The 23,605-nt window shown below is 54.8% G+C and overlaps 1 protein-coding gene across 2 annotated transcripts in view; it reads left to right on the forward strand.

The window, feature by feature from the left end:
* NADK (NAD kinase) overlaps positions 1–20,603 on the forward strand; it is a 33,210-nt gene extending 12,607 nt beyond the window's left edge. The window contains exons 2-12 of one of the 2 annotated variants that reach the window (XM_087446990.1): positions 6,254–6,472; positions 8,986–9,069; positions 13,443–13,572; positions 14,015–14,123; positions 14,282–14,367; positions 15,732–15,834; positions 16,170–16,321; positions 16,543–16,642; positions 16,732–16,889; positions 17,694–17,776; positions 18,454–20,603. In XM_087446990.1, coding sequence (XP_087303116.1) covers positions 6,294–6,472; positions 8,986–9,069; positions 13,443–13,572; positions 14,015–14,123; positions 14,282–14,367; positions 15,732–15,834; positions 16,170–16,321; positions 16,543–16,642; positions 16,732–16,889; positions 17,694–17,776; positions 18,454–18,652 — 1,383 coding nt within the window. In that variant the 5' untranslated portion in view covers positions 6,254–6,293 and the 3' untranslated portion in view covers positions 18,653–20,603. The remainder of the gene's footprint in view (positions 1–6,253; positions 6,473–8,985; positions 9,070–13,442; positions 13,573–14,014; positions 14,124–14,281; positions 14,368–15,731; positions 15,835–16,169; positions 16,322–16,542; positions 16,643–16,731; positions 16,890–17,693; positions 17,777–18,453) is intronic. The other variant, XM_087446991.1, reaches the window with a different exon arrangement.
* Positions 20,604–23,605: the final 3,002 nt, after the last annotated feature.

Below are 23,605 nucleotides of genomic sequence, written 5' to 3' on the forward strand. Positions count from 1 at the left end.
TTGTGATGTCTCCAGCTTTGTTCTTTTTTCTCAGGATTGCTTTAGCTATTAGGGGTCTTTTGTTGTTCCATACAAATTTTAGGATTCTTTGTTCTGTTTCCGTGAAGAATGTCCTTGGGATTCTGGTTGGGACTGCATTGAATCTGTAATTGCTTTAGGTAATATGGACATTTTAACTATGTTTATTCTTCCAATCCATGTACATGGAATATCTTTCCATTTCTTTATGTCATCTTCAGTTTCTTTCAATAATGTCTTATAGTTTTCAGTGTATAAGTTTTCACCTCCTTGGTTAAATTTATTCCTAGATATTTTATTCTTTTTGTTGGATTAAATGGTGTTGTATTCTTGAGTTCTCTTTCTGCTAGTTTGTTATTAGTGTATAGAAATGGCACTGATTTTTGTAAGTTGATTTTGTACCCTGAAACTTTGCTGTAGTTGTTGATTATTTCTAATAGTTTTCTGGTGGCTTCTTCCCCCCCCCCAAAAGCCCCAGTAGATAGTTGTACGTCATAATTGCACATCCTTCTAGTTGCTGTATGTGGGACGCGGCCTCAGCATGGCCAGAGAAGCGGTGCATCGGTGTGCGCCCGGGATCGAACCCGGGCCGCCAGCAGCGGAGCGCGCGCACTTAACCACTAAGCCACAGGGCTGGCCCATCTGGTAGCTTCTAAGGGTTTTATATATATAGGATCATGTCGTCTGAAGAAGAGTTTTACTTCTTGTCCAATTTGGATACCTTTTATTTCTTTTTCTTGCCTAATTGCTCTGGCCCAAACCTCCAGTACTATGTTGAATAGGAGTGGCAAGACTGGGCAGCTTTGTCTTGTTCCTGTTCTCAGAGGGATGGCTTTCAGTTTTTCACCATTGAGTATGATGTTGACTGTGGGTTTGTCCTATATGGCCTTTATTGTGTTGAGATACTTTCCTTCTATACCCATTTTATTGAGAGTTTTTATCATAAATGGATGTTGGATCTTGCCAAATGCTTTCTCTGCATCTATTGAGATGATCATGTGGTTTTTATTCCTCATTTTGTTAATGTGGTGTATCACATTGATTGATTTGCAGATGTGAATCATCCCTCCGTCCCTGGTAGAAATCCCACTTGATCATGGTGTGTGATCCTTTTAATGTATTGCTGTATTTGGTTTACTGGTATTTTGTTGAGGATTTTGTGTTTATGTTCATCAGCGATATTGGCCTGTAATTTTCCTTCTTTGTGTTGTTGGTCTCTGGTTTTGGTATCAGGGTGATGTTGGCCTCATAGAATGAGTTAGGAAGCGTTCTGTCTTCTTCAGTTTTTTGGAATAGTTTGAGAAGGATAGGTATTAAATCTTCTTTGAATATTTGGTAGAATTCTCCAGAGAAGCCGTCTGGTCCTGGTCTTTTGTTTTTTGGGAGGTTTTTAATTACTGTTTCAATCTGTTTACTTGTGATTGGTCTGTTCAGATTCTCTATTTCTTCTTGATTCGGTTTTCGGAGGTTGTATGAGTCTTGAGAATTTATCCACTTCTTCTAGATTGTCCAATTTGTTGGCATATAGTTTTTCATAGTATTCTCTTATAATCCTTTGTATTTCTGTAGTATCTGTTGTACTTTCTCCTCTTCCATTTCTAATTTTATTTATTTGAGCCTTCTCTCTTTTTTTCTTAGTGAGTCTGGCTAAGGGTTTGTCAATTTTGTTTATCTTCTCAAAGAACCAGCTCTTAGTTTCGTTCATCCTTTCTGTGGTTTTTTGGGTCTCTATTTCATTTATTTGTGCTCTGATTTTTATTATTTCCCTACTTCTGCTGACTTTGGGCTCTGTTTGTTCTTCTTTTTCTAGTTTTATTAGGTGTAGTTTAAGATTTCTTACTTGAGATTTTTCTTGTTTGTTGAGGTGGGTCTGTATTGCTATGAATTTCCCTCTCACAACTGCTTTTGCTGCATCTCATAAGAGTTGGTATGATGTATTTTCATTTTCATTTGTCTCTAGATATTTTTTTGTTTCTCCTTTGATTTTTTTCATTGATCCCATGGTTGTTCACTAGCATGTTGTTTAGTCTCCACATATTTGTGACTTTCTCAGCTTTTTTCTTGTAGTTGATTTCTGCTTTCATAGCATTGTGGTCAGAAAAGATGCTTGATTTGATTTCAGTCTTCTTAAATTTATTGAGGCTTGCCTTGTTTCCCAACATATGGTCTATCCTTTTTTTTTTTTAAGCTTTTTTTTTTTTTTTTTGTGAGGAAGATCAGCCCTGAGCTAACATCCATGCCAATCCTCCTCTTTTTGCTGAGGAAGACCAGCTCTGAGCTAACATCTATTGCCAATCCTCCTCCTTTTTTTTTCCCCAAAGCCCCAGCAGATAGTTGTATGTCATAGTTGCACATCCTTCTAGTTGCTGTATGTGGGACGCAGCCTCAGCACGGCTGGAGAAGCAATGCGTCGGTGCGCGCCCGGGATCCGAACCTGGGTCGCCAGTAGCAGAGCATGCACACTTAACCACTAAGCCATGGGGCTGGCCCTGGTCTATCCTTGAGAATGTTCCATGTGCACTTGAGAAGAATGTGTATTCTGCTATTTTTGGATGGAATGTCCTATATATATATCAAGTCCATCTGATCTAGTTTTTTGTTTAGTTCCACTATTTCCTTGTTGACTTTCTGTCTAGATGATCTATCCATTGATATAAATGGGGTGTTGAGGTCCCCCATTATTATGTTGCTGTTAATCTCTCCCTTTAGGTCTGTTAATATTTGCTTTATATACTTTGGTGCTCCTGTGTTAGGTGCATATATATTCATAAGTGTTATGTCCTCTTGGTGGAATGTCCCTTTTATCACTATATACTGCCCCTCTTTGTCTCTCACTGCCTTTTTTTATCTTGAAGTCTGCTTTGTCTGATGTAAGTATGGCAACATCTGCTTTCTTTTGTTTGCTATTTGTTTGGAGTATCATCTTGCATCACTTCATTCTGAGCCTTTGTTTGTCTTTAGAATTGAGGTGTGTTTCCTGGAGGCAGCATATTGTTGGGTCTTGTTTTTTAATCCTTCCAGCCACTCTGTGTCTTTTGATTGGAGAATTCAATCCATTTACATTTAGAGTGATTGTTGACATATGAGGGCTTAATACTGCCATTTTATCTCGTTTTCCAGTTGTTCTATATTTCCCTTGTTTCTCTTCTCTTATGTTTCTGACTGCCATTTCAGGGTTGTTTTTTTTTTTTTTTTTTTTGGTGAGGAAGATTGGCCCCTGAGCGAACATCCGTTGCCAATCTTCCTCTTTTTGCTGAGGAAGAATAGCCCTGAGCTGACATCCGTGCCCATCCTCCTCTATTCTGTATGTGGGACACCTGCCACAGCATGGCCCGACAAGCGGTGCATAGGTCCGTGCCCGGGATCCGAACCTGTGAACACCAGGCCGCCAAAGCGGAGCGTGTGAACTCAACCACTACGCCACCTGGCCAGCCCCTGCCATTTCAGTTTGGTAGTTTTCTATGGTGGTTTTCTTATTATTTATGATTTATTTGTCTGCTCTGATTTTTTGTTTTGTGGTTACTATGAGGTTTGTATAAAAGATCTCCTAGATGAGATAGTCCATTTACTGATAGCCTCTTATCTCCATTAACCTAAGCAGGTTCCATACCTTTCCTCTTCCCTTTCTGAGTTATTGTTGTCACAAATTATTCTGTTTTGTGTTGTGAGTTTGTGATGAAAATGAAGTGTTTATAGTTGTTTTTGATGCTTTCCTTCCCTTTATGTTTTATGCTATAATTGTTTGCTAACCTGTTCTGATAGAGAGCTGAGATTTTCTGATTTTGTCTGTATTTATCTTCTTGCTCACGGCTATGTAAACCTTTGCATCCTCAATTGTTTCTTGTAAGGCAGGTCTAGTGGCCCCGATGAACTCCCTCAGCTTTTGTTTATCTGGGAAAGCTTTTATTTCTCCATCGTATCTGAAGGAGAGTTTCGCGGGATAGAGTATTCTTGGCTGGAAATTTTGTCTTTCAGAATGTTGAATATATCATTCCACTCTCTCCTATCCTGTAAGGTTTCTGCTGAGAAATCCACTGAAAGCCTGATAGGGGTTCCTTTGTAGATTATTCTCTTCTGCCTTGCTTCCCTTAATATTTTTTCTTTGTCATTGACTTTTGCCAGTTTTCTATTATATCCCTTGGAGAAGATCTTTTTGCATTGATGTAATTAGAAGTTCTATTGGCTTCATATATTTGTTTTTTTGTGTGTGTGTGAGGAAGATCAGCCCTGAGCTAACATCCATGCCAATCCTCCTCTTTTTGCTGAGGAAAACCGGCTCTGAGCTAACATCCATGCTAATCCTCCTCTTTTTGCTGAGGAAGACCGGCTCTGAGCTAACATCTATTGCGAATCCTCGTCCTTTTTTTTTCCCCAAAGCCCCAGTAGGTTGTTGCATGTCACGGGTGCACATCCTTCTAGTTGCTGTATGTGGGATGTGGCCTCAGCATGGCTGGAGAAGCGGTGCGTTGGTGCGCGCCCGGGATCCGAACTCGGGCCGCCAGCAGTGGAGCGCGCGCACCCAACCGCTAGGCCACGGGGCCAGCCCCGGCTTCATATATTTGTAATTCCAGTTCCTTCCCCAGGTTTGGGAAGTTCTCAGCTATTATTTCTTGGAACAAGTTCTCTGCTCGTTCTGCCTCTGGAATACCTTTAATCCTTAGGTTGCTTTTCCTAATTGAGTCAGATATTTCTCAAAGAATTTCTTCATTTTTTTTAAGTCTTAGTTCTTTCTCCTCCTCCATCTGAAGAATTTCTGTATATCTGCCCTCTAAATTACTAATTCTGTCCTCTATGTCAGCTCTGTTTTTTTTGTTTTGGGGTTTTTTTTTTGCTGAGGAAGATTCATCCTGAGCTAACATCTGTGCCAATCTTCCTCTGTTTTGTATGTGGGTCACGACCACAGCACGGCTGCTGACGAGTGGTGTACGTCCATGCCCGGGAACTGAACCTCTGCTGCCGAAGCAGAGCATGCTAAACTTAACCACTAGGCTGTGGGGCTGGCCCCTCAGTTCTGTTTTTTAAGGTTTCTAGATTGTTTTTTATCTCATTCCTTGTGTTCTTCATCTCCAGAATTTCTGTTTGGCTTTTTTTAGAGTTTCAATCTCTTTGGTGAAGTATTCCTTCTGCTCATTAATTCCTTCTGCTCATCAGTAATTCCTGAGCTCATTGAACTGTCTATCTGAGTTTTCTCGTAACTCATTGAGTTTCTTTATGACAACTCTTTTGAATTCTCTGCATTTAGATTGTAAATTTCTGTGACTTCAGGATCAGTTTCTGGAGACTTCTCATTTTCCTTCTGCTCTGGGGTGTCACTGTAGTTCTTCATGGTGTTTGATGAAGTGATCCTTTGCTGGTACATTTGTGGCGGTATCAGGTGACAGATTCTACCTGCCACCTCTGGGGTGGGGCAGGAACTGTGTTTTCTGAACTCATCGCATCTGCTGGAAGTTGTGCCGATGGGGCTTATCTGCGTTTGCCTGCTGGCCGTAGCCTCTTGGCGGGTCCCATACGCCTGCGCAGGCACTCTGGTGTGGAACCGCTGCCTTGGCCGGGGCCTAGCCAAGCTGGTGTGCTGGGTGGAGGGGGGGCTTGCTTTCGCACAGGCCCGCTCTGCCCTCACGGACAGTTCACCCAGGCTGCTGTGCTTGGTGTGGGGGCGCCACTCAGTGTGGAGTGTTCATGCGGGTCGGGCTACACTCTGAAAGCGAAAGCATTCTCGAGGCCCGGCTGCTCCCCGACCTCCTCTTACAGTCGTGCGCCGGCTGCTGCGTGAGGACCCGCAACCTAGCTCACTGCCGCCGGGGGGTGGGAGAGGGTGCGCTCACCTCCATCCACTGCTTCCCGGGGATCCGGTCCCCCCACCTTCCGATGCATGGCTGCCTGGATCTCTCAGACGTCCTTTTGTGCTTTGTAGGGAACACTCTGCTGGTTATTGAGTGTCTGTTTGGCTGTAACTTGAGGGGAGAGACCAAGGGAACCGGTCGCTCCGCCATGGTGCTGGCCTCTGGGCATTTGTTCTTCCTCTTTGACTTTTAGCTCTTCTAGAGTCGTGAACAAGCACAGGTCGATTCCCGAGTTCTTAAGTATCTTTGGGATGGAAACAGACTATTTTCAAAGTCCTTCGGTAAATTGGACTTCAACCATTTGTCCCCTTGGTAGAATGGAGGTATAAATGTGTATATACATTACTTTGTACATGTACATTTACTGACTTCATTTATTTTATTAAATTAAGGCATCAGTGTTTTTTGGACCAAAGTCCTCCTTTATCGACTATGGAAATGGAACAAGAAAAAGTCAGCATGAGCAAGGAGCTGAGCGCAGACTCGGCCTCGTCCTGCTGCTCCACGTGTCGTGGGGACGAGGACTGGGGGCTCAGCCACCCCATCCGGGGGCGGGCCAAGTCCCGCAGCCTGTCGGCCTCGCCCGCCCTGGTGAGCACCAAGGAGTTCAGGTACAAAGCCCTCCCATCCCTCTCTCTTTGATTTCGTGATCTGACTTCATAAAACTGTCACAAAAGGTTCTTTTAAGTAATCTGTACTGGTGCATATAAATACTGATTAATGTAGTGTCTGTCCAGAAGGTGAGGTGGGATGGGCCTTCTGAGTCCCCAGAGCAGGGGACGAGCACTCGCCTGGCATGTCTTCCCAGAGGGCACCCCACGGCTGCTTTTCCTTTTTTTTGCTCATCAGCTGTGCCCACATGACCTTTTTTTTGTTTTGTTTTGTTTTGTTTTGTTTTGTGAGGAAGATCAGCCCTGAGCTAACATCCGTGCTAATCCTCCTCTTTTTGCTGAGGAAGACCGGCTCTGAGCTAACATCTATTGCCAGTCCTCCTCCTTTTTTTTTCCCTTTTTCTCCCCAAAACCCCAGTGGGTAGTTGTATGTCATAGCTGCACATCCTTCTAGTTGCTGCATGTGGGACGCCGCCTCAGCATGAACCCAGGCCACCAGTAGCGGAGCACGCGCACTTAACCGCTAAGCCATGGGGCTGGCCCCCCACACGAACTTTTGACGTGTGAGGTGTGTCGGTGGCGCCTGAAGGTGTCGGTCAGTGCTGGGGCTGGCGGAGGCCTGAGCGTGGCCGCAAGATGTTGGGCAAGCACCCTCCCCAGCCTGTGCCCCCTCTAGCGAGCTGGAGGTGCATGTTCTTGCACAGTGCACTTGAGTTAGCGGCCTGCCAGGCAGAGCTCTGTGATGGCACCTGTGAATGTTGCTCTGGTTTCTGGAACAGCCAACTCGGTGAGTTTCAGGTGGTGGCTGCCAGAGCTGACCTCGCCTCCAAAGCAAAGGTCACGTCTGTAAAATGTGTACTTCTGTCAGGCGAGGGGCAAGAGCCGCAGTGCCCTTCACTTGGCGGGCAGCAGAGCAGGGGCGAGGTGCCGGCACAACTTTCTGTCTAGAAAGTTCTAACCCACACATGTGGGAGAGGCACCGTAGCATCCCCCCGGGGCCGGCAGCTTCCCTCACCTGTGTCGTCATGCTGAGTTTTCAAGTGACCTTCTGCTTCAGTGCAGTGACTGCGTGTTCCCAGCAGGCTTGCTTTTGGGTTTTGGTCTTGTGGGGTTTGGCATACACGCCCTTTCTGTTTCAGAGGACATTGAACCTGGCGTGGTTGCAGCAGGTCAGAGGTGGCCTCTGTGAGTGGGTGTTGGCTGGGAAGAGAAGGGAAGAATGTGCCCAGTCACGGCCGGTTCTCTAGGAGCAGAGACTAAGTGTAAATGCGACTTAGAAAAACCTCCTGTGAACTCCATTTCCAGAAATCTTTTGTATGCTGTCAAGGGCCAGGGAGGTACAGCCCACAGCCAGACAGCATGATGGTCTCTCACGGTTGGCTGCCCTTCACGAGACAATGGAAAGTCTGTTTTGTCTGCACTGGGATTGGAAGGTCTTGTTGAGCCATGAGATGTGCAGTTAAAGATGAAAGAATCTTGCCGGCTCCGTCTGGCTGTCTTTGGGACAGTATTTTTGGTGCAGAGGAGGATCATGGCTGTTGGAGGCTGGCATTCTTTGTGGGGTGAACACTTCCCACTGCCTTGTCTCTGTGGGGGTGTCCTCATCGCTCCCCTGGCCCCTTGCCGGGGCGGACGCTGGACCCCTGAGTTGAGGAGAGGGAGGGCAGCCAAATGGTGGTGTCCACAGAACGTGTGCCGGCCACAGTGCCCTCTGTGTGGGTGATTTGATTGTAGCTGAGCACTTTTCTTTTCTTTTCTTTTCTTTTTTTTTCTTTTCTATAATTTTATTTATCCACTTTTCCCCCAAAGCCCCAGCAGATAGCTGCATGTTGTAGCTGCACATCCTTCTAGTTGCTGCATGTGGGACGCGGCCTCAGCATGGCCGGAGAAGCGGTGCGTCGGTGCGCGCCCGGGATCCGAACCCGGGCCACCAGTAGCAGAGCGCGCACACCTAACCGCTAAGCCACAGGGCCGGCCCAGGGCACTTTTCAATTATTGGAAAAGTTGGGTCGTTCACGTAGTATTTTTTTAATTGACAGTATGACTGAGAATGAGCATTTTTGTTAGAATTTTAATCTAGATCACTTCGGGATGGTTTTAAGGTCTTGATTCCCAGGTATAGACCCAAGGACTGGTCTTCATGTGGACTTGTCGAGAGACAATGCACAAATTCAGATTCCCAGGCCCGTCCCCAAAGGTCACATTCTTTTGTTCTGGGGGGACCTGGGCACTTGCACTGGTTTGGGGTCTTTGTTCTAAGGAGCTTTTCTAGGTGGGCCTCTGTGTCTCTTAACTGCTGTTGCGACACAGACAGCATGTGGCACTCAAGTGCAGCTCTGCAGACCAGGGCGGAATCTTCTGGGACCATCTCATGGATATTGGGCAAATGACAGAGTTAATGTCGTTTGGCATAAAGTATTTCTTGAGTCTACACAGTCTGTACGTGTGTCTGTCTACATGTGTGCTCTGTTGGCCGACTGACAGCCCTCCCACCGTGTCTCCTCTCCCCACAGGAGGACTCGCTCTCTGCACGGGCCGTGCCCGGTGACCACTTTCGGACCAAAGGCCTGCGTGCTGCAGAACCCGCAGACCATCATGTGAGTGCGGGGGCACCCTGGGACTATGTGTTGTTGGGGGAGGCTGTGGTGTGGAAGTGCTGACACTCAGGCAAGAATGTGGTGTTAAGTTGCTTGTAAGTCAGCAGAAAGCCACAGGGGCACCTTCCGCGACTCCCGAGTGCGGAGCCTCCTGAGCCTGCAAGAAAGTGGATGGGGGACAAGCCGGGTGTGCTCCGGGGGCACAGCAGGTCCAGGGCGCTTCCACTAAGATACGTAGAGTTACGTTTTTGTTTTTACAGTAAAAACTCTAGGAGGGAAACTCATGTATTTCATGCTAACACATTTGGTGGGTCCAATATGTTTCTCCTTTAATGATTCTTAAAATACAGAGACATTAATTGGCTTTTTTGAAAACCTGGGTCTGCTTGTTAGAGAGTGAGTCGCTGTGTGGGCGTGGCTTTGTAGGCTCTGCATCTTGGGAGCAGCCCCGTCAGCCCGAGGGGAGTGCAGCCTGGGACTCCCCGAGAGGGGCCTGGATGAGACACTATTTAAAAACTAAGCAGTTAGGATCATTTCACTGGACTCTTGAATAGCTGTGTCAGTCAGCTTCTTCTGTCCAGTATTTGATGGTTCCAATGGGGTGAGAGCTTTGCCCATGTGGTCTGGGTGGGGTCTGGCTGTGGTTTATGTCTTATGCAAACACGCGCGTGTGACTTGTCTCATGCTAGTGCTTTAGGTCAAAAACAGAGTCCCCTCAGCTCTGAGCATCGTGGCTTGCCCCTGTGGCCACTCACCACCCCTGCCAGCAGTCTGTGCCTCACCCTTCAGGCCTGTGCACAGAGCCCCCCACGGGGTCCCCTCCTTCAGGGGAGCCGCACAGGGTAAGGGCCTCGGGCTCAGCTGTGCTCCTGTGACGAACCCGTCTGAGGGTCTCGGCTCCCTGTGAACCGCTCAGTGTAGCGGTCCACCCCGAATCGCACAGCGTGCCCCAGTAGGCGGGGCCCCAGGCCGCAGGTCAGCACCCTCTGACCTGGTGCCAGGCGGTGGGCCTAGAGGATAGTGATGGCGCCCGTGCTGCCGCCTCCAGGCTGCCCAGGGAGCTGCTGTGCAAACTATGAAGTGTGTGGTGTGTGAAGCTGTGACTGCCCGCTTCCTGCAGATGCTGAGGGCCGGGCTGGGCACTGGGTCCCTTTGGTGCTAGAGCCCCTGCCCGTTTCAGGTGTGTCTGTAGCTGTCCAGTCGCTGCTGTCACACGTGGGGCGGGTCTGATCCCGCCTGTGCCCCGCCTCCTGTCCTCCCACTCCTGCCCATCTGCTGCGGCCCCTCTAGCGCCCCCACGGTCTGCTCTCTGTACAGCAGCCACACTGGGAACCTGGCCCACCCAGGCGCCCCAACCCCAGAGCTCCAGCTGCCTGCTGCTGGCTCCCACCTCGGCTTCTCCCACGCCCAGCGCCTTCCTGTTTGCTCTGGCCCAGACTGCCCTGCCCTGGCCTTTCACCAGCTGCCTGAGGGCCCCTCCCTGCATTTCCTGGTCTTGGGAGAGCTGCTCTCTCCTCTCACTCACATCTCAGCTTAAGTACCACCTAAGTGGCCTCTCACCGTCCAGCCTTAATTAGCCGTCACTCACTCCCGGCCAAGCCCACAGTCACCATCAGAGGTGTGTGTCTCTCAGCCTCGTGAGCCTCAGGTGGGGGCTCAGGGCGGCATCTGAGCTGCTCCCTGAGGTCAGGTGAGGTTGTTCAGGGTGGTGTGCCCCGAGCAGAGGGGCAGGTGCCCCAGGAGTACCCCCGGGGCTGCGGTCAAGGTTGAGGAGTAAGCGGCTTTCTCTGCCCCTCCGAGGCCCGTGCCCAGGGCTCTCTGGGGGGGCTGTCATCTCTGGGGGACAGGACTCCATTTCTCTGCCCTTCTTCCCAACACTGTAGGTGGGTGGGGCAGGGCTTCATGTGTGCTAACGTAACTTTTCCCTTGATGTTCAAAAATAAGATATTGTAGAAAGGTTGATTACAAGAGACTTTTACTTCCTCCTTTATTGTCTGAAATTTCATCGTGAACATGTGTTTTCTCTTATGTTCACATATGTGGAACTGCCAACATCTGATTCTTTGGCTTACGAGATGGTGGCTCAGGTGTGTCACCTGCTGAGCTGTCAGGTGCCCCTGCTCTCCTGTCGGCACCCACAGCCTGTGTGCCAGGGAGGGGTCAGCATGCCACTTTGGTGACTCAGCAGGAAGTTGAGTGACCAGTTGGCACCCAGGCCCATGCACTGCAGTGGCTCTGGCTGGGTGCAGCCAAGCCGCAGGGCTGGAGGGGCCGTGGGCGGTGCCTGCTGGGGTCAGCAGGGAGGGGTTTCACCGTCTGCCTGAGCCAGCCCATCAGCTGCCCGCTGACCTGGGGAGAGGCCTGCCGCCACCTGCGCTCCCTCTAAGGCCCGTAGCTGAGTGGAGGATGGTGTTTGGGGGTTGTGCGCCCCTCCACCTGACTGTGGCCTGAGCACTCCTGCCACGGGGCCGAGCTGGTTCCACAACCCAGCGTGGATTCCTGGCTGGCTGGGACGTGTCCAGTGCACCCGGGGCGCTGGACAGGCTTGTCCCGACCTCCGAGGCAGCCGAGTGAAGAGCAGAGCGTCTCAGGTCTAGCCTCTCTGTGTTAAAGTTGATCTTGAGGACTTGCTGTGTTAGGTAGGCCTCCAGGCAAGAGGACTGTGCAAACAAGAAGACTTGTGTGATTGGTTTGATTTGTAGTTTTAGGAGACTCTAGACTTGGTTGTTTTACACAACCATTAGCAGGTCACTTCAGGATTCTGTTTTGCCTTCAGTTCTGAGGATGCAGAAATTAGGGTTGTGGTGCAGATGCACAACTGGGAGAGTGCGGGGGGTCAGTGCGCCTTACTCTTGTCGTTAGCAAAGCGTGACCGAGGCGCCATGCACAAACCGGCCGTCCCCTCCTGGGAGAGCTGCGCTGTGACCTGGGCAGGCGAGGAAGCTCATAGAGGGAGCGATGAGTGCGCCCTCCCTTCGCGGAAACGCCTGGAAAGGGTGAGCAATGGTCAGGCAGGAGCGCAATGAGTCGCCCCGTACTTTCATTAGTGGTTTGTGTCGTGCCTCTGAAAGTTGACGGGGCTCTCCAGCTTTCCGGAGGGAAGCACTGCCCCACCGGGCAAGGTTTGGAGCAGGTGCCTGGACTGGGGATCTCCTTGAACAGGGAAGTCTTCCTGCCAGCTTGCACTGCACCTTTAAGAACTCTTTCCCGACGGGCTGAGAGGGCAGTGTCAGCCAAGGTGTGTGCTGACCATGGTGGCTGCCTGTCTGCTCGCTGCTCCTTGGAGCTTGTTCACATGCAAGTCGCAGCTTGTTCCAGGCTGGCCTGCGATGTTCCCTGTGATTTACACAGCAATCTGCCTCTGGGGGAACGCCCCTGCCCCTCAGTGGGGGCCTGCTACCCACAGACCACAGTGCGCGTGGGCTCCCCACACCAGCCCACCAGCACCAGTGACCGAGTCAGGGCACCGCGGGGACCTGGGGGGCTGTCGCTCCTGGGCAGGATCCCACTGACTTTTAAAAAAATAGACCTTATTCAAACAGTTTTAGGTTCACAGCAAAATTGAGGGAAAGGTACAGAGATTCCCATGTGCCCCCCACACGCAGCGCCTCCCCACCGTCCACACCCCACAGAGGGGCATTTGTTACAGCTGACGAACCCAGAGGCCACAGTTTGCAGGGTGTCGTGCAGTGCTGCGCAGTGCTGTGCGTTTTGTGGTTTGGACAAATGTGTAATGATGTGTATCTGCCGTTATAATCATACAGGTGGTTTCTCTGCCCCCAAAATCCTGCCACTGACTTTGAAACAGGCTTTTAACTGTCAAAGTTAAAGGTCAACAGAGTTGTTCACGCAGTGGTATGGACATGGGGCTGCACCCCCCACGTACGAGTCAGCAGGGAGCTGTGTCCTGAGGGCTCTGCCATGGTCCCCGGGGGCAGGAAGGGCCCCAAGCAAAGAGCGGCCCCCGCTAGCGTTTCTCCTGGAGCAAGTCCATGAGTGAGGTTTGCTCCAAAGGAGCCGTCGGTGAGTGTCGCTGGAAACTGCAGGAACGGGCGGATGTGAGGTCCGGGCCGCGTGGTGAGCAGTGGGCAGCAAGGCGCCTGGAAGTGCGGCTTCTGAGTGAGGACCTTCCAGGTGGCGTGAGCAGCCAGAGGGGTCAGCCGAGCCCTCGGCCCTACTCCGGGGGTCAGCGCCTGCACTGGCGAGACCGGCACCCGGCAGCGGAGCATGGGGCAGGCCTGGGCAAGCGGGGCCTAGTCAGGACAGCTTGGGCGGAGCGCTGGTGCAGGACCTGAAGACACGCTTCCGAGGGTGCCATGTGCCCGCCTCTTGGAATATGCACTCGTGGTGTGAACCCTCCTCTCCCCTCACAGGCACATCCAGGACCCTGCCAGCCAGCGGTTGACGTGGAACAAGTCCCCGAAGAGTGTGCTTGTCATCAAGAAGATCCGTGACGCCAGCCTGCTCCAGCCCTTCAAGGAGCTCTGTGTGTACCTGATGGAGGTGAGCGGGCGGAGGCGACCCCGGAGCTCCCCTCTGCGCCCCACTTCGTCTGTGCCGGCGGGATGCCACCTGGGACATTGGGAAACTGATATTTGCCAAAGCTCTGCACCGTGCTCATCTGGGGCTGGCTGGGGGGGCTCGGGAGTGGGGAGAGGCCTCAAGGAGCCAGCCTCCTACCCAGGTGTCCAGGTTTCTGATTCCAGAACTAGTAAAGTCAGGAGGCTCATTCCAGGAAAGCGGCTTCCATAACAAGCGTCGCAGAGCCTGCAGGAGGATAGAAATCTGTGAAATGAGCAGATTGAAAGCGGTTTGCCGGCCAAGACGAAGGAATCGTTTCTCGCTGTTATCATGCAGTGCTCAGGCCTAAAGGCGGCTTCAGGGAAGAGCAGCATGATCTGAACCAGGTCTCAGTGCTGGGCTGATGGGCCCATCTCTATTCTAGGAGAACAACATGATCGTGTATGTGGAGAAGAAAGTTCTAGAAGACCCCGCCATAGTGAGTGATGACAACTTTGGACCAGTAAAGAAGAAGTTCTGCACCTTCCGAGAAGGCGAGTTGTCCTTCGGTTCTGTCGAGTGGTTAATTGGGTGTCACTCCCCTGTACTTGACGGAAGCTTCTAGCATTCCTGCGCCGTCCTGGACAGCTCTGCCCTGCAGCAGCAAGGGCTGCATGACGGTTTTCCTTGTGTTTGTTGCTGTGTTTTCTAGATTATGATGACATTTCCAATCAGATCGATTTCATCATCTGCCTGGGAGGAGACGGGACCCTGCTCTACGCCTCCTCCCTCTTCCAGGTGAGGCTTCCAGAGGGTTCAGGGTCTCGTGAGAAGGCACTTCCACAGCCAGGGTTCCTCCCCTCTTTCATCTCATTCTGGATACTGCGGGGTGAGGAGTTGTACAGCCTTCTCACTCTGATGCTGACTGGGTTTTTCTTGTCAGTTTGGTTATTTGGTGATAGAGCAAGTCTGCGGATAACGCCAGATGGGGCATCTGCTCTGGGTGCTTGAAGCTGTGACCGGCCGGGTGCTCCCGCCGTCCTCGGGGGTGCTGCTGGCAAATGGCACATGGGCAGGCGCAGCCTGGGCGGGGAAAAGGGAGCAGGTGGGAAGAAGAGAGCCGTCGGGGAGAAACTGTCCTGGGGGGGCGCGGCTGCAGGTCCACAGACAGATGGCACCGCGAGTAGAGCTGACGCTGCGTGGCAAGTTGGTGGGGCGAGGGTCCAGGGCAGGCGAGGGCAGCAGCTACAGGCTGTCCCTCCAGGGCATCAGGGGAAACACTGTGGAGGTGCCAGAGGGCGAGGGTCTGCACAGGAGCCCAGTGTCGTCATCTGCAGCCCACCCTCACTCTCCACAAGGCAAGACCCCTGCAGGGACCCAGCCGAGGTGCATTAGAAGGTCCGGTGTGGAGGCCCTTGGAGAGCGGCCTGGAAGTGGGCAGAGTGGCCACTGGGGCACAGGGGCAGGTCTGACGGGCAGTGTGGACCAGGGCCTCAGCACGAAGTGGTGTGCACCCCCCGAGCCCGGAATGCTGCAGAGTTAGAGCTCGGGAGAGGACAGAAGTAAAGGTCCTGGGGTAGCCCTCCCACCCACCGCATCCTGCCGCCTTGAAGCGGCCCACTTTCTTTCCTCCTGCCTTGCGCCCCCGCCATCCCGCTCTCGCTCCTTGGCGGAAGTGGCTCTCAAAGGACTGCAGAGCACCCTGTTAGGGGACCGTGAGTCCCACCCTCAGCCCCGTTGCCCCAGCTGCCGTCCCCGCCCCGGCATCTCCATCAGGTCTTCCCACCCAGAACCTACCAGGTGTGGTCTCCGCGGGTCAGAGCCTCGTGGGCGCTGGAGTGGCTCTGCTCGCCTCTCGTCTGGCCCTCATCAGCTTCTTCCTGTTCTCCATGGTCAGTGGGCTGGTCAGTCCTGTTGCCTTTGTTTCTCATTGGCCCTCTGCACCGCCGCTCCTCCCGGCATCCCTGACTCCTTGCTGACCTCAGGTGCGGTCACTCTGAGTCCAGCCCCCCTCCACCTGGAGGGCATCAGCCCACCGCCCCTGTCTGGCAGTGACCCTGCGCTCGTGTCCCCTCCCGGGGCAGTCAGGGGTGCGTTGGTCGGTGCTTGGGTGGCTTTGCAGTGGACTGTCCAGCTGAGTGACCTGCCTCCTTGGCTCACAGGGCAGCGTGCCTCCGGTCATGGCTTTTCATCTGGGCTCCCTGGGCTTCCTGACCCCCTTCAACTTTGAGAACTTTCAGTCCCAAGTTGCTCAGGTGATACAGGGTGAGTCGGAATGTTCTGGAACTACAAGCAGTTCTGAACATGGGATTGTCTTCTCACTTGGTTTCTGGCCTTTTCAGTGATGCGTAGAGCAACATTTAAGTGTTCCCAGATTCAGAGATTTCTAAATTTTGAATGGTTCATACGTGGTTTTTCCTGGCCTTGAGGAGTGAGCAGGTCACGGGGTGAAGCTGCCGTGCATGTTGACTAGCAGTGGACTGATCTTCACAGAAGTGTTGCTCTCGGTTTGGGAGAAGAATCGGGGGTCACTGGTCAAGGGGGTGTCTCTGCTTCCATGGGGTGCTGCCACCCCTGAGGTCATCCCTGCTGGCCCCCAGGGAATGCAGCTGTTGTTCTCCGGAGCCGACTGAAGGTCAGGGTCGTGAAGGAGCTTAGAGGGAAGACAGCCGTCCCCAACGGGGTCAGCGAGAACGGGGTGCTGGCTGCAGACCTGGACACGGAGGTCGGGAAACAGGTCATGCAGTACCAGGTCTGTGGACACACCCCTGCCGCCTCCAGGCCTTGCCCTTACTATCTTATGGCTTCGGGGAGGGGCTTGGGGTGGGAGGCTCTTGGGCTGGACCCCCCGGGACAGCTCCCCTGTCCTCAGAACTTTCCAGAGAGCCCAGGAGCAGTGCAGGTGCCTGCGGGCAGACCCACTGGGAGGCACTGCCCAGCCCCTCAGTGTGTGGTGGCCTGGCTGTCCCCCAGGTCTTGAACGAGGTGGTGATCGACAGAGGCCCCTCCTCGTACCTGTCCAACGTGGACGTCTACCTGGACGGGCACCTCATCACCACAGTGCAGGGCGACGGTAGGTGGGCGTCGGGCAGCCCTGGGAATTCTGCGTGGGCGGGGGTGGGGGTGGCCAGCACAGAGGGTGACCACGTGGCCTGTCCACAGGGGTGATCGTCTCCACCCCGACGGGCAGCACGGCGTACGCAGCTGCGGCCGGGGCTTCCATGATTCACCCCAACGTGCCAGCCATCATGATCACACCTATCTGCCCCCACTCGCTGTCATTCCGGCCCATCGTGGTCCCTGCAGGGGTTGAGCTGAAGGTCAGAGCCCACCCTCTCCGCCTTTTCCACTTTGAGCCATTGCCCAGGGTCTGCAGTGCTGACCACCTGCTCCGGCCTGAGGCGGCCTCGTCCTCCAGCGCCCCCTGGCTGTGACCCGGTGCCCCCCTGTTCTCCCAGCGCCCACTGAGCCGTGGGCCCCATCTTGCCAGATGCTGGAAAGGGCTTCACTCCCATCCTGGTCTCTCTGCTGGGCTCGTGCTGCCCAGGGTCTGGTCAGCGGGGGCGGCACTGAGAGCTGGGCCAGCCCCTCCGGCAGGGCTCTCGGCCTGCACAGGGTGGACACGGTGCACGTTGCATGGGACAGGATGGGTAGCCCGAGATAAGGAATGCCCCTGCCTGACACACCCCTGGGACCTCTGTCCTGGCGTCTGGCCGGTCCCTGCTGCTGCTCCACCCCCACCCCGCTTCCCCTGCCCTGCACACCCCGCCGCAGGCCACTCCAGGCCAGTGTGTCCCTGGCCTCGAGCCCCGGTGGGTGGTGCTGCGTCTGCAGGTTGCAGAGAGCTGAGAGGGCGGGAGCTAGACGCCTGGCCCTGTGTTCCCAGCCTTGGGTGGACGGTCGGCCTTCCTGGGCCTGGACAGATGCCCGTCCTCTGTTCCCCAGGGCTGGTGTCAGCAAGCACAAGTTAATGCCTTCACGGCCAGAAACTGGCCTTGGCCCGTAGTGGGCACTTGGGATGCCTGTGAGGCTCCTCCTGGCTGGTGTCGGCCTCCCAGGGTGGGGGTCCGAGGAGCTCAGCGGCAGGCTCATGAGCCCACACCTGTCCTGCTTGACCCCTTCAGATCATGCTGTCACCAGAAGCAAGGAACACCGCCTGGGTGTCCTTTGATGGACGAAAGAGACAGGAGATCCGCCACGGAGACAGGTGTGTGCCTGCAAGGCCGGCGTGGGGCGTGAGGAACAGGTGTGGGCCCCGGAGGCAAAGCTCTGTCACTGAGAGCCTGGAGGTTCTCTGTCCCCTGGTCTCATGTGATCACGTCAGGGACCTGCGCCTGTCAGGCAGCCAGTCACGCATGCAGGTTCCTGCACATGGTCCCACGTTGTGCTGTACCTACGGGTGACAGACCCACGGCCCCTCACCCCCACCCACCCTCCTGGCCCAACGCCCCTGTTGGCTGTACCTGTCTGCTCTGTCCCCTCAGCCTCCCCGCCACCCTGCCCCTTGGGGTCCCCTCCATGGACCTGGATGGGCCAAGGGGGTCCGTGGCTCTGTCCCAGGATTCCTTGGTACGACAGCACCACTGAGCCCCCAGCCCGTGGCTCTCCTTAGGGTGAGATTGAAAGGCATGACACTGCCTGCCCCCCCCCCCAGGGGGCATCAGAGGACCTGGGTCTAGGCCAAGTGGCAGGTGACGGGAGCAAAACTGAGATGGCCCCCAGCTGGGCTGAGGAGCCGGGTCCAGAATGGGTCCTGCCGGGTAGGATGGGCTTGGCCCTTGGGGAGGGGTCCTGGCCTGGGATGGGCGGGCCAGGCAGTGCTTGGCCAGTTCTGGAAGGTGCCCTGGGCTCACCCGTGCCGTGTGCGTGTCTCCCCTGCCTCAGCATCAGCATCACTACCTCTTGCTACCCGCTGCCCTCCATCTGCGTCCGAGACCCAGTGAGCGACTGGTTTGAGAGCCTGGCCCAGTGTCTGCACTGGAACGTGCGGAAGAAGCAGGCCCACTTCCCAGAGGAGGAGGAGGAGGCTGAGGAGGTCCAGGCCTGCGCCCCTGCGTCTGCGCTCGGGGTCGCCGAGCCCTGAAGAGTCTCTGGTGTCTTCCTTTTCCTTTTCTGCCTCCTTCCTGCTCGCCCTCTGGGGGAAAAGCCAACCTGAACACGTGAACAGCCACATGCCCTGTGGGGGCATCAGATGCTGCCTCACTTCTGTCTATAGCCAGAGGAAGAGCCTGGAATCGGCCTTTTGTTGACCAAATCAGCCGTTTTTAACATTTTCAATCTGACTTCTTTTTTGCATTTCTAAATAAGCATAAGTGAGCAATGGCCGGGAGCTCTTGGTCAACACCACACACACCGTGCTGTGGTCAGCACCTGGTCCCGGGGCAGGGACCAGCGAGCTGGATGGGCTCTTTGTAATCCTTGTCAGGAAACTTTTCCATAAATCAGTCTATTGAAATTCAGAGAGGATGAGATCAGATTGATCTATCTTTTGGTGTTGGAAAATAAGTGTTTCATAGCCAAACATCTTCCTTTAGCTGCCACGATTTTCCTCTTGATTCTGCACCCTTTTCCCCGAAAACTTCTCCAGGGGAACACTTTCACAAAGAGCAGCTCGGTGGTTGATTGGCAGGGCTGCTGGGTGGATGGGCCCCTCTCTCGCTCCCTCCTGATCTGGGCAGCACCAAGTCTGCCCACCCCGCCGTGGGCCAAGCCCTCTTCTCCTCTCTGTGCTTTGGTGTGACAGGTGCCAGCAGAGTGCCACATCGTGGCCTGGCGAGCCTGGCAGTGGCCTGGTGGTGGCCGGCGACAGGTCAGACCCACAAACATTCCTCACGAGCAGGGATGGCACTCCGCGCCCTGGAAGATATTTTAAATCCTGTGTATACTTTTTAGAGATTCTTTTAAACATTCTGAAGTGCTTACGTACAGATTTTATTGTACACACTGAAGATTTCAGAGGGAGGGGGTTTGTCCTGTCATGAAATGGAGCCTCGTCCCTGTTTCCTGTGTTCTGTGCCGTCATGCGCTGGGACCATTCTCTCCAGTCCAGCATGATCGCCGTCAGGGTGACGGTCCACGGAGGGAGATGGGTGTTTCAGTTAGAAAGCCGTGGGACGTTGTGGTTCTGACAAGATCGGGACACATTGTTAGTGAGGAAAAGTGGCTGTGCCGACGTTCCCTGTCGATTCTGTTCTCGCCTCTCCCGTGGGTCCTGGGCTGGGCATGCCTGTCATTCCAGCAGTCGCTCTTCTGTCGGCCGTTGCACGCACAGAGTCTGTGGTGGGCACTGTGGCTCAGTGTGCGTGTGGCCACGGCCCTGGTTCCTGCCACCTAACAGGCATTCTAAATACAGGCCTCTGTTTTTGAGTTCACTTTGTGTTGCATTTTCATCTGTTAAGTTGGCAAGAGCGGAAGAGATGGGTGCCCGCCCTTTCTTGGACTTGCTTCTGCAGTGACAGTCGGGGCCACGCTTTGCCCACTTGGAGGTCACGCACTTCAGTCTCGTGCCAATAGAAGGGCGTCCAGGGCCACACGTGCAGCCGCCCTCGGCTACAGCTCTCAACAGAGCGTGTGCTGCACCTGAACGCCGTCGAGACGTCCGTCCGTGCGTGCGTTACTGAGTGCCGTCCCCCCTCCGCTTGCCCCGTCGGAGCTCCTCGGCCTCTGGGCCTGAGTGGTGCCAGCAGGGGGCCAGGTGTTGGAAACGTGGTGGGCTCTCACCATCATCGGCCTGAGAGCACTGGCCGCAGTTAGAGGCCCACCCAGCCTCTTGCGGGCTGAGAGGGAGCCAAAGTCCGGCTTTAGGTCCAGAAGTGAGTGGCATTCAGAATTTGGGTCACTCATTTAGACAAAAAAGCAAGTGTTAACCAAGTCCTAAAACGGCATGATGTTGGAATGATCTAGAAAACTCTGGATTTTTTGAAGTAAATTCTTAATGTTTCATATTGTTAATATCTTGAAAATTTGTTAAATGTTGTTGAAAGCCTTATTACTATTTTCAGATCCTTTCAATAAAAAGACTTGTTTAAAAAGTTGGGTTGAGTGACAGCTTTATTTGGGTCTTTGTAACCAACACAAAGATGCTGAGGGAGGTGGGCCGGGGTCTCTGGAGTCCACAGACACCCTGCCCGTGCCCTCGGCACACGCGGGAGGAATGGTCCCGCCCAGGCAGCCCCCGAGTACCCCGGCAGCCTTGCTCTCGGCACTGCGGGCCCTGGGCTTGGGCAGGTGTCCTCCCCAGAGGGCCACCGCTTGGGGCTGTGGCCGCAGCCGCCTGTCCTGCAGAGAGGAGCAGCAGGCCTATGGAAAGGACGCCGCCCTAAGGTGAATTGGAGGGTGGGCCCCAGGGCCCCGGGCAGGGGCTCTGCCAGTCCTGCCGTCCCCAGGGCCCCAGAGGGGTCAAGGACCTTACCCACAGCTCCATCCACGCTTGTCGGGGTGGGGGTGTGGGCCTGCTCCCCTGCTCCCTTCTCTGGTTCCTACGGCTGCTGCCTTGACCAGGCCTCAGAGAATGTGGGACGAGGCTTGGCCAGGAGCCAAAGCAGGCACTGCCGACACGTGTGTGGACACAGCCCTGTGGGCAGAGCCCAGGAGAAACCGAACGGCCGCCCCCACGGGCACCTGCTCCCCTGACCCCTGCCTGGGGCTCTGGTGCCACCCAGATGTGGCACCCCTGGCCATTTGAGGGACGGATGTAAACAGAGGCCGGGGCTAGGCAGTCGAGCCCTGCCCCGGCCTCCCTGTCCATCCTCTCAGGCCAGCCCTGGAGTGTCCGCCTCCCCGGGCCGTGTGCGGTCTCTGCCTGCCCTGCCCCAGGATCTGCTGCTCTTCCCACTGGAAACACGAGTGGGTTTCCACTTCTCTGTGGGAGATCCTTTTACGTCCAGGCACATGTGTGAGGGGCATGTCACCTTCCTGCCCGGGTGTCTCGGCAGCCATGAGGCGTCTGCTGACCCCTCTGCCATGGGGCTCAGTGGCCCGGCCTAGTCTGCTGAGAAGGTGTGTCTGCGGTCAGTTTGCACAGGCCCCGTGGGCGGCCCGCTGACGGCAGCAGCGTGGGGCAGGTCCCGGGATGCACCCTAGCATCCTGGGCCTCTGGGGCCCAGAGGCTCTCAGGACTCGAGCCCCAGTGTCCGTGGACCCCAGGTTGGGCCTTGTCCACCCTCTGGTGGCAGAAGGGCCACTTTGAGGGCAGGGGCCAGACCCAGCCAGCCAGAGGGGTGGGCTCACTGGTAAGCATGGGCACTGCCCACAGGGTCACTCTTGTCTGCAACAGCTGTTGACCTTTGAGCCTTGACCTCTGGGCTTTGAGGAGCACATGAAAGGGGATTGGGGGCTAGGGGCACGGAGGCCACAGGTCAGGGGCTCCAGGATGTTTCCCCACCCGGCCAGTGGGACATTTCTGTGGGCTCAGGCCTCAGGCCGCCCGAAGCTTGCAGTCTTTTCTGGCCTTTCTGGCTGTGTCTGAGCAGCACCAGGGCCAGACTGCACCCCAGGCCTCTGTGCTGGGTGTCCCACCTGGCCGGCCAAGCCTCACACGCCCTGGCTCCATGTCGCACAGTGTCCACCCAAAGAGCAGTGGCTCCCCTCCTGCCCAGCAGTGGCTGGGGCCTGGGCCAGGCCTGTCCTGCCCTGAGGTTCCCACACCGGGGAGCCACTGGGTACCGGGAACAAGGAAGTCTGCCTAGGGGGAGAATAGGTGTGGAGATGGAAGTCGGGGGGACCCAGGGTTGGGGGGACCCTTGGTGGAGGGCCAGTTGGAGGAGCCCAGAGAGGACGGGTGGGGGATGACTGGGACATGGGAAGAGGCGGGAATTGGAGAGTCACCCCATGGAGAGGCCGACCACTTCTGGCACCTTCTACCCCAGGAAGATCCAGGCTAGAGCTTGGGCCGCCTTCAGAATCTGGAACACTGAGGATCTGGTGGGAAGAGTTGAGGTGGGGTGTGGGGGTGGGTAGGATATGTCTGAGCAGCCTGCAGAGAGACCCTCAGAGGCTCCCGGCTCCCAGTAGCTCAGGACAAGCAGCCCCGCCAGCCACCGCCCTTCCCACAGGTGGCCTGGGCTAGCGGTGGGCCCTCCTGCCCTGCCCATCCTGTCCAGGCTTCCAGTTGAGGACAGCTTTCCTCCTCAGGAGCATGGAAGAGAGAGGCACAGCCTGACCAGGCCACGGCTTCCTGTGAGCACAGTGACCAGGCAAACCCCCCTCCTCCCCCCAGGGTCACCAGGACTGCTCCCCAGGAGCTGGCCTGACGCAGCAAGAGGGCCTCTCCCCAACTCTGTGGTTTTGCTTCCATGACCTTTGGCCCTGGCCCAAGGGGAGAGGAGCTTTCACGGTGGCCTCCCTGCTCTGCCAGTGCCCCCGTGGAAACCAGAGGCTGAGCCCAGGGACAGAGGCCGCAGGTGCCCTGCCAGGGTCAGGCCAAGGGGGAATGAGGTGGCGTCAGCCCCGGGCAGGGGTCACACCACAGGGAGTGGGGGTGGGCGCCCAAGGGCGTCCAGGGAGGGCTTGTGCCCCTGGTTTGGGGACGGGCCTATCCTTCCAAACCAGCCTCACTGGAGGCCAGTGCTGTCTTCCCGGGCAGGGAGGAGCCCGGGGGTCTGGGGGGGCAGGAAGGTGGCAGAGCAGAACCTGCTGAGGATGCTTTCCTTCCTGCCTTCTGGAAAATCACCCCTTGAACGTCATCCAGACCCCGAAGGAGAGAGTTGTTGGGAAGGGGGCCCAGCACCTGTCAGGCCCTCGAGGTCAGCAGACGCCAGTGTCACAGGGGAGGTAGGCCGGGTGGGGCCTGACGCACCAGCTGCAGCCTCGTGGGCAGGTCGCAGGGCAGCAGCAAGGCAGCCTGGCACTTTCACTGGTCGGGTTTCCTCCTACCCAAGGACAGTTTTCTAACTGACTTGTGTCTACTGCAGAATCTCCAGGTGCACATTACAGAGGCTTACATGGCCACATTCAAAGGTGAGGGTGTGGAGCATCCTGGCCAGTCTACGTTCTTTCACCCCAAAATTCTCTCTTGGAATCCAGTCAAGAAGTCAAA

Source organism: Ceratotherium simum, chromosome 22 (genome assembly GCF_057802395.1).
Source record: "Ceratotherium simum simum isolate JZ-2026a chromosome 22, ASM5780239v1, whole genome shotgun sequence".
Classification (NCBI taxonomy): domain Eukaryota; kingdom Metazoa; phylum Chordata; class Mammalia; order Perissodactyla; family Rhinocerotidae; genus Ceratotherium; species Ceratotherium simum.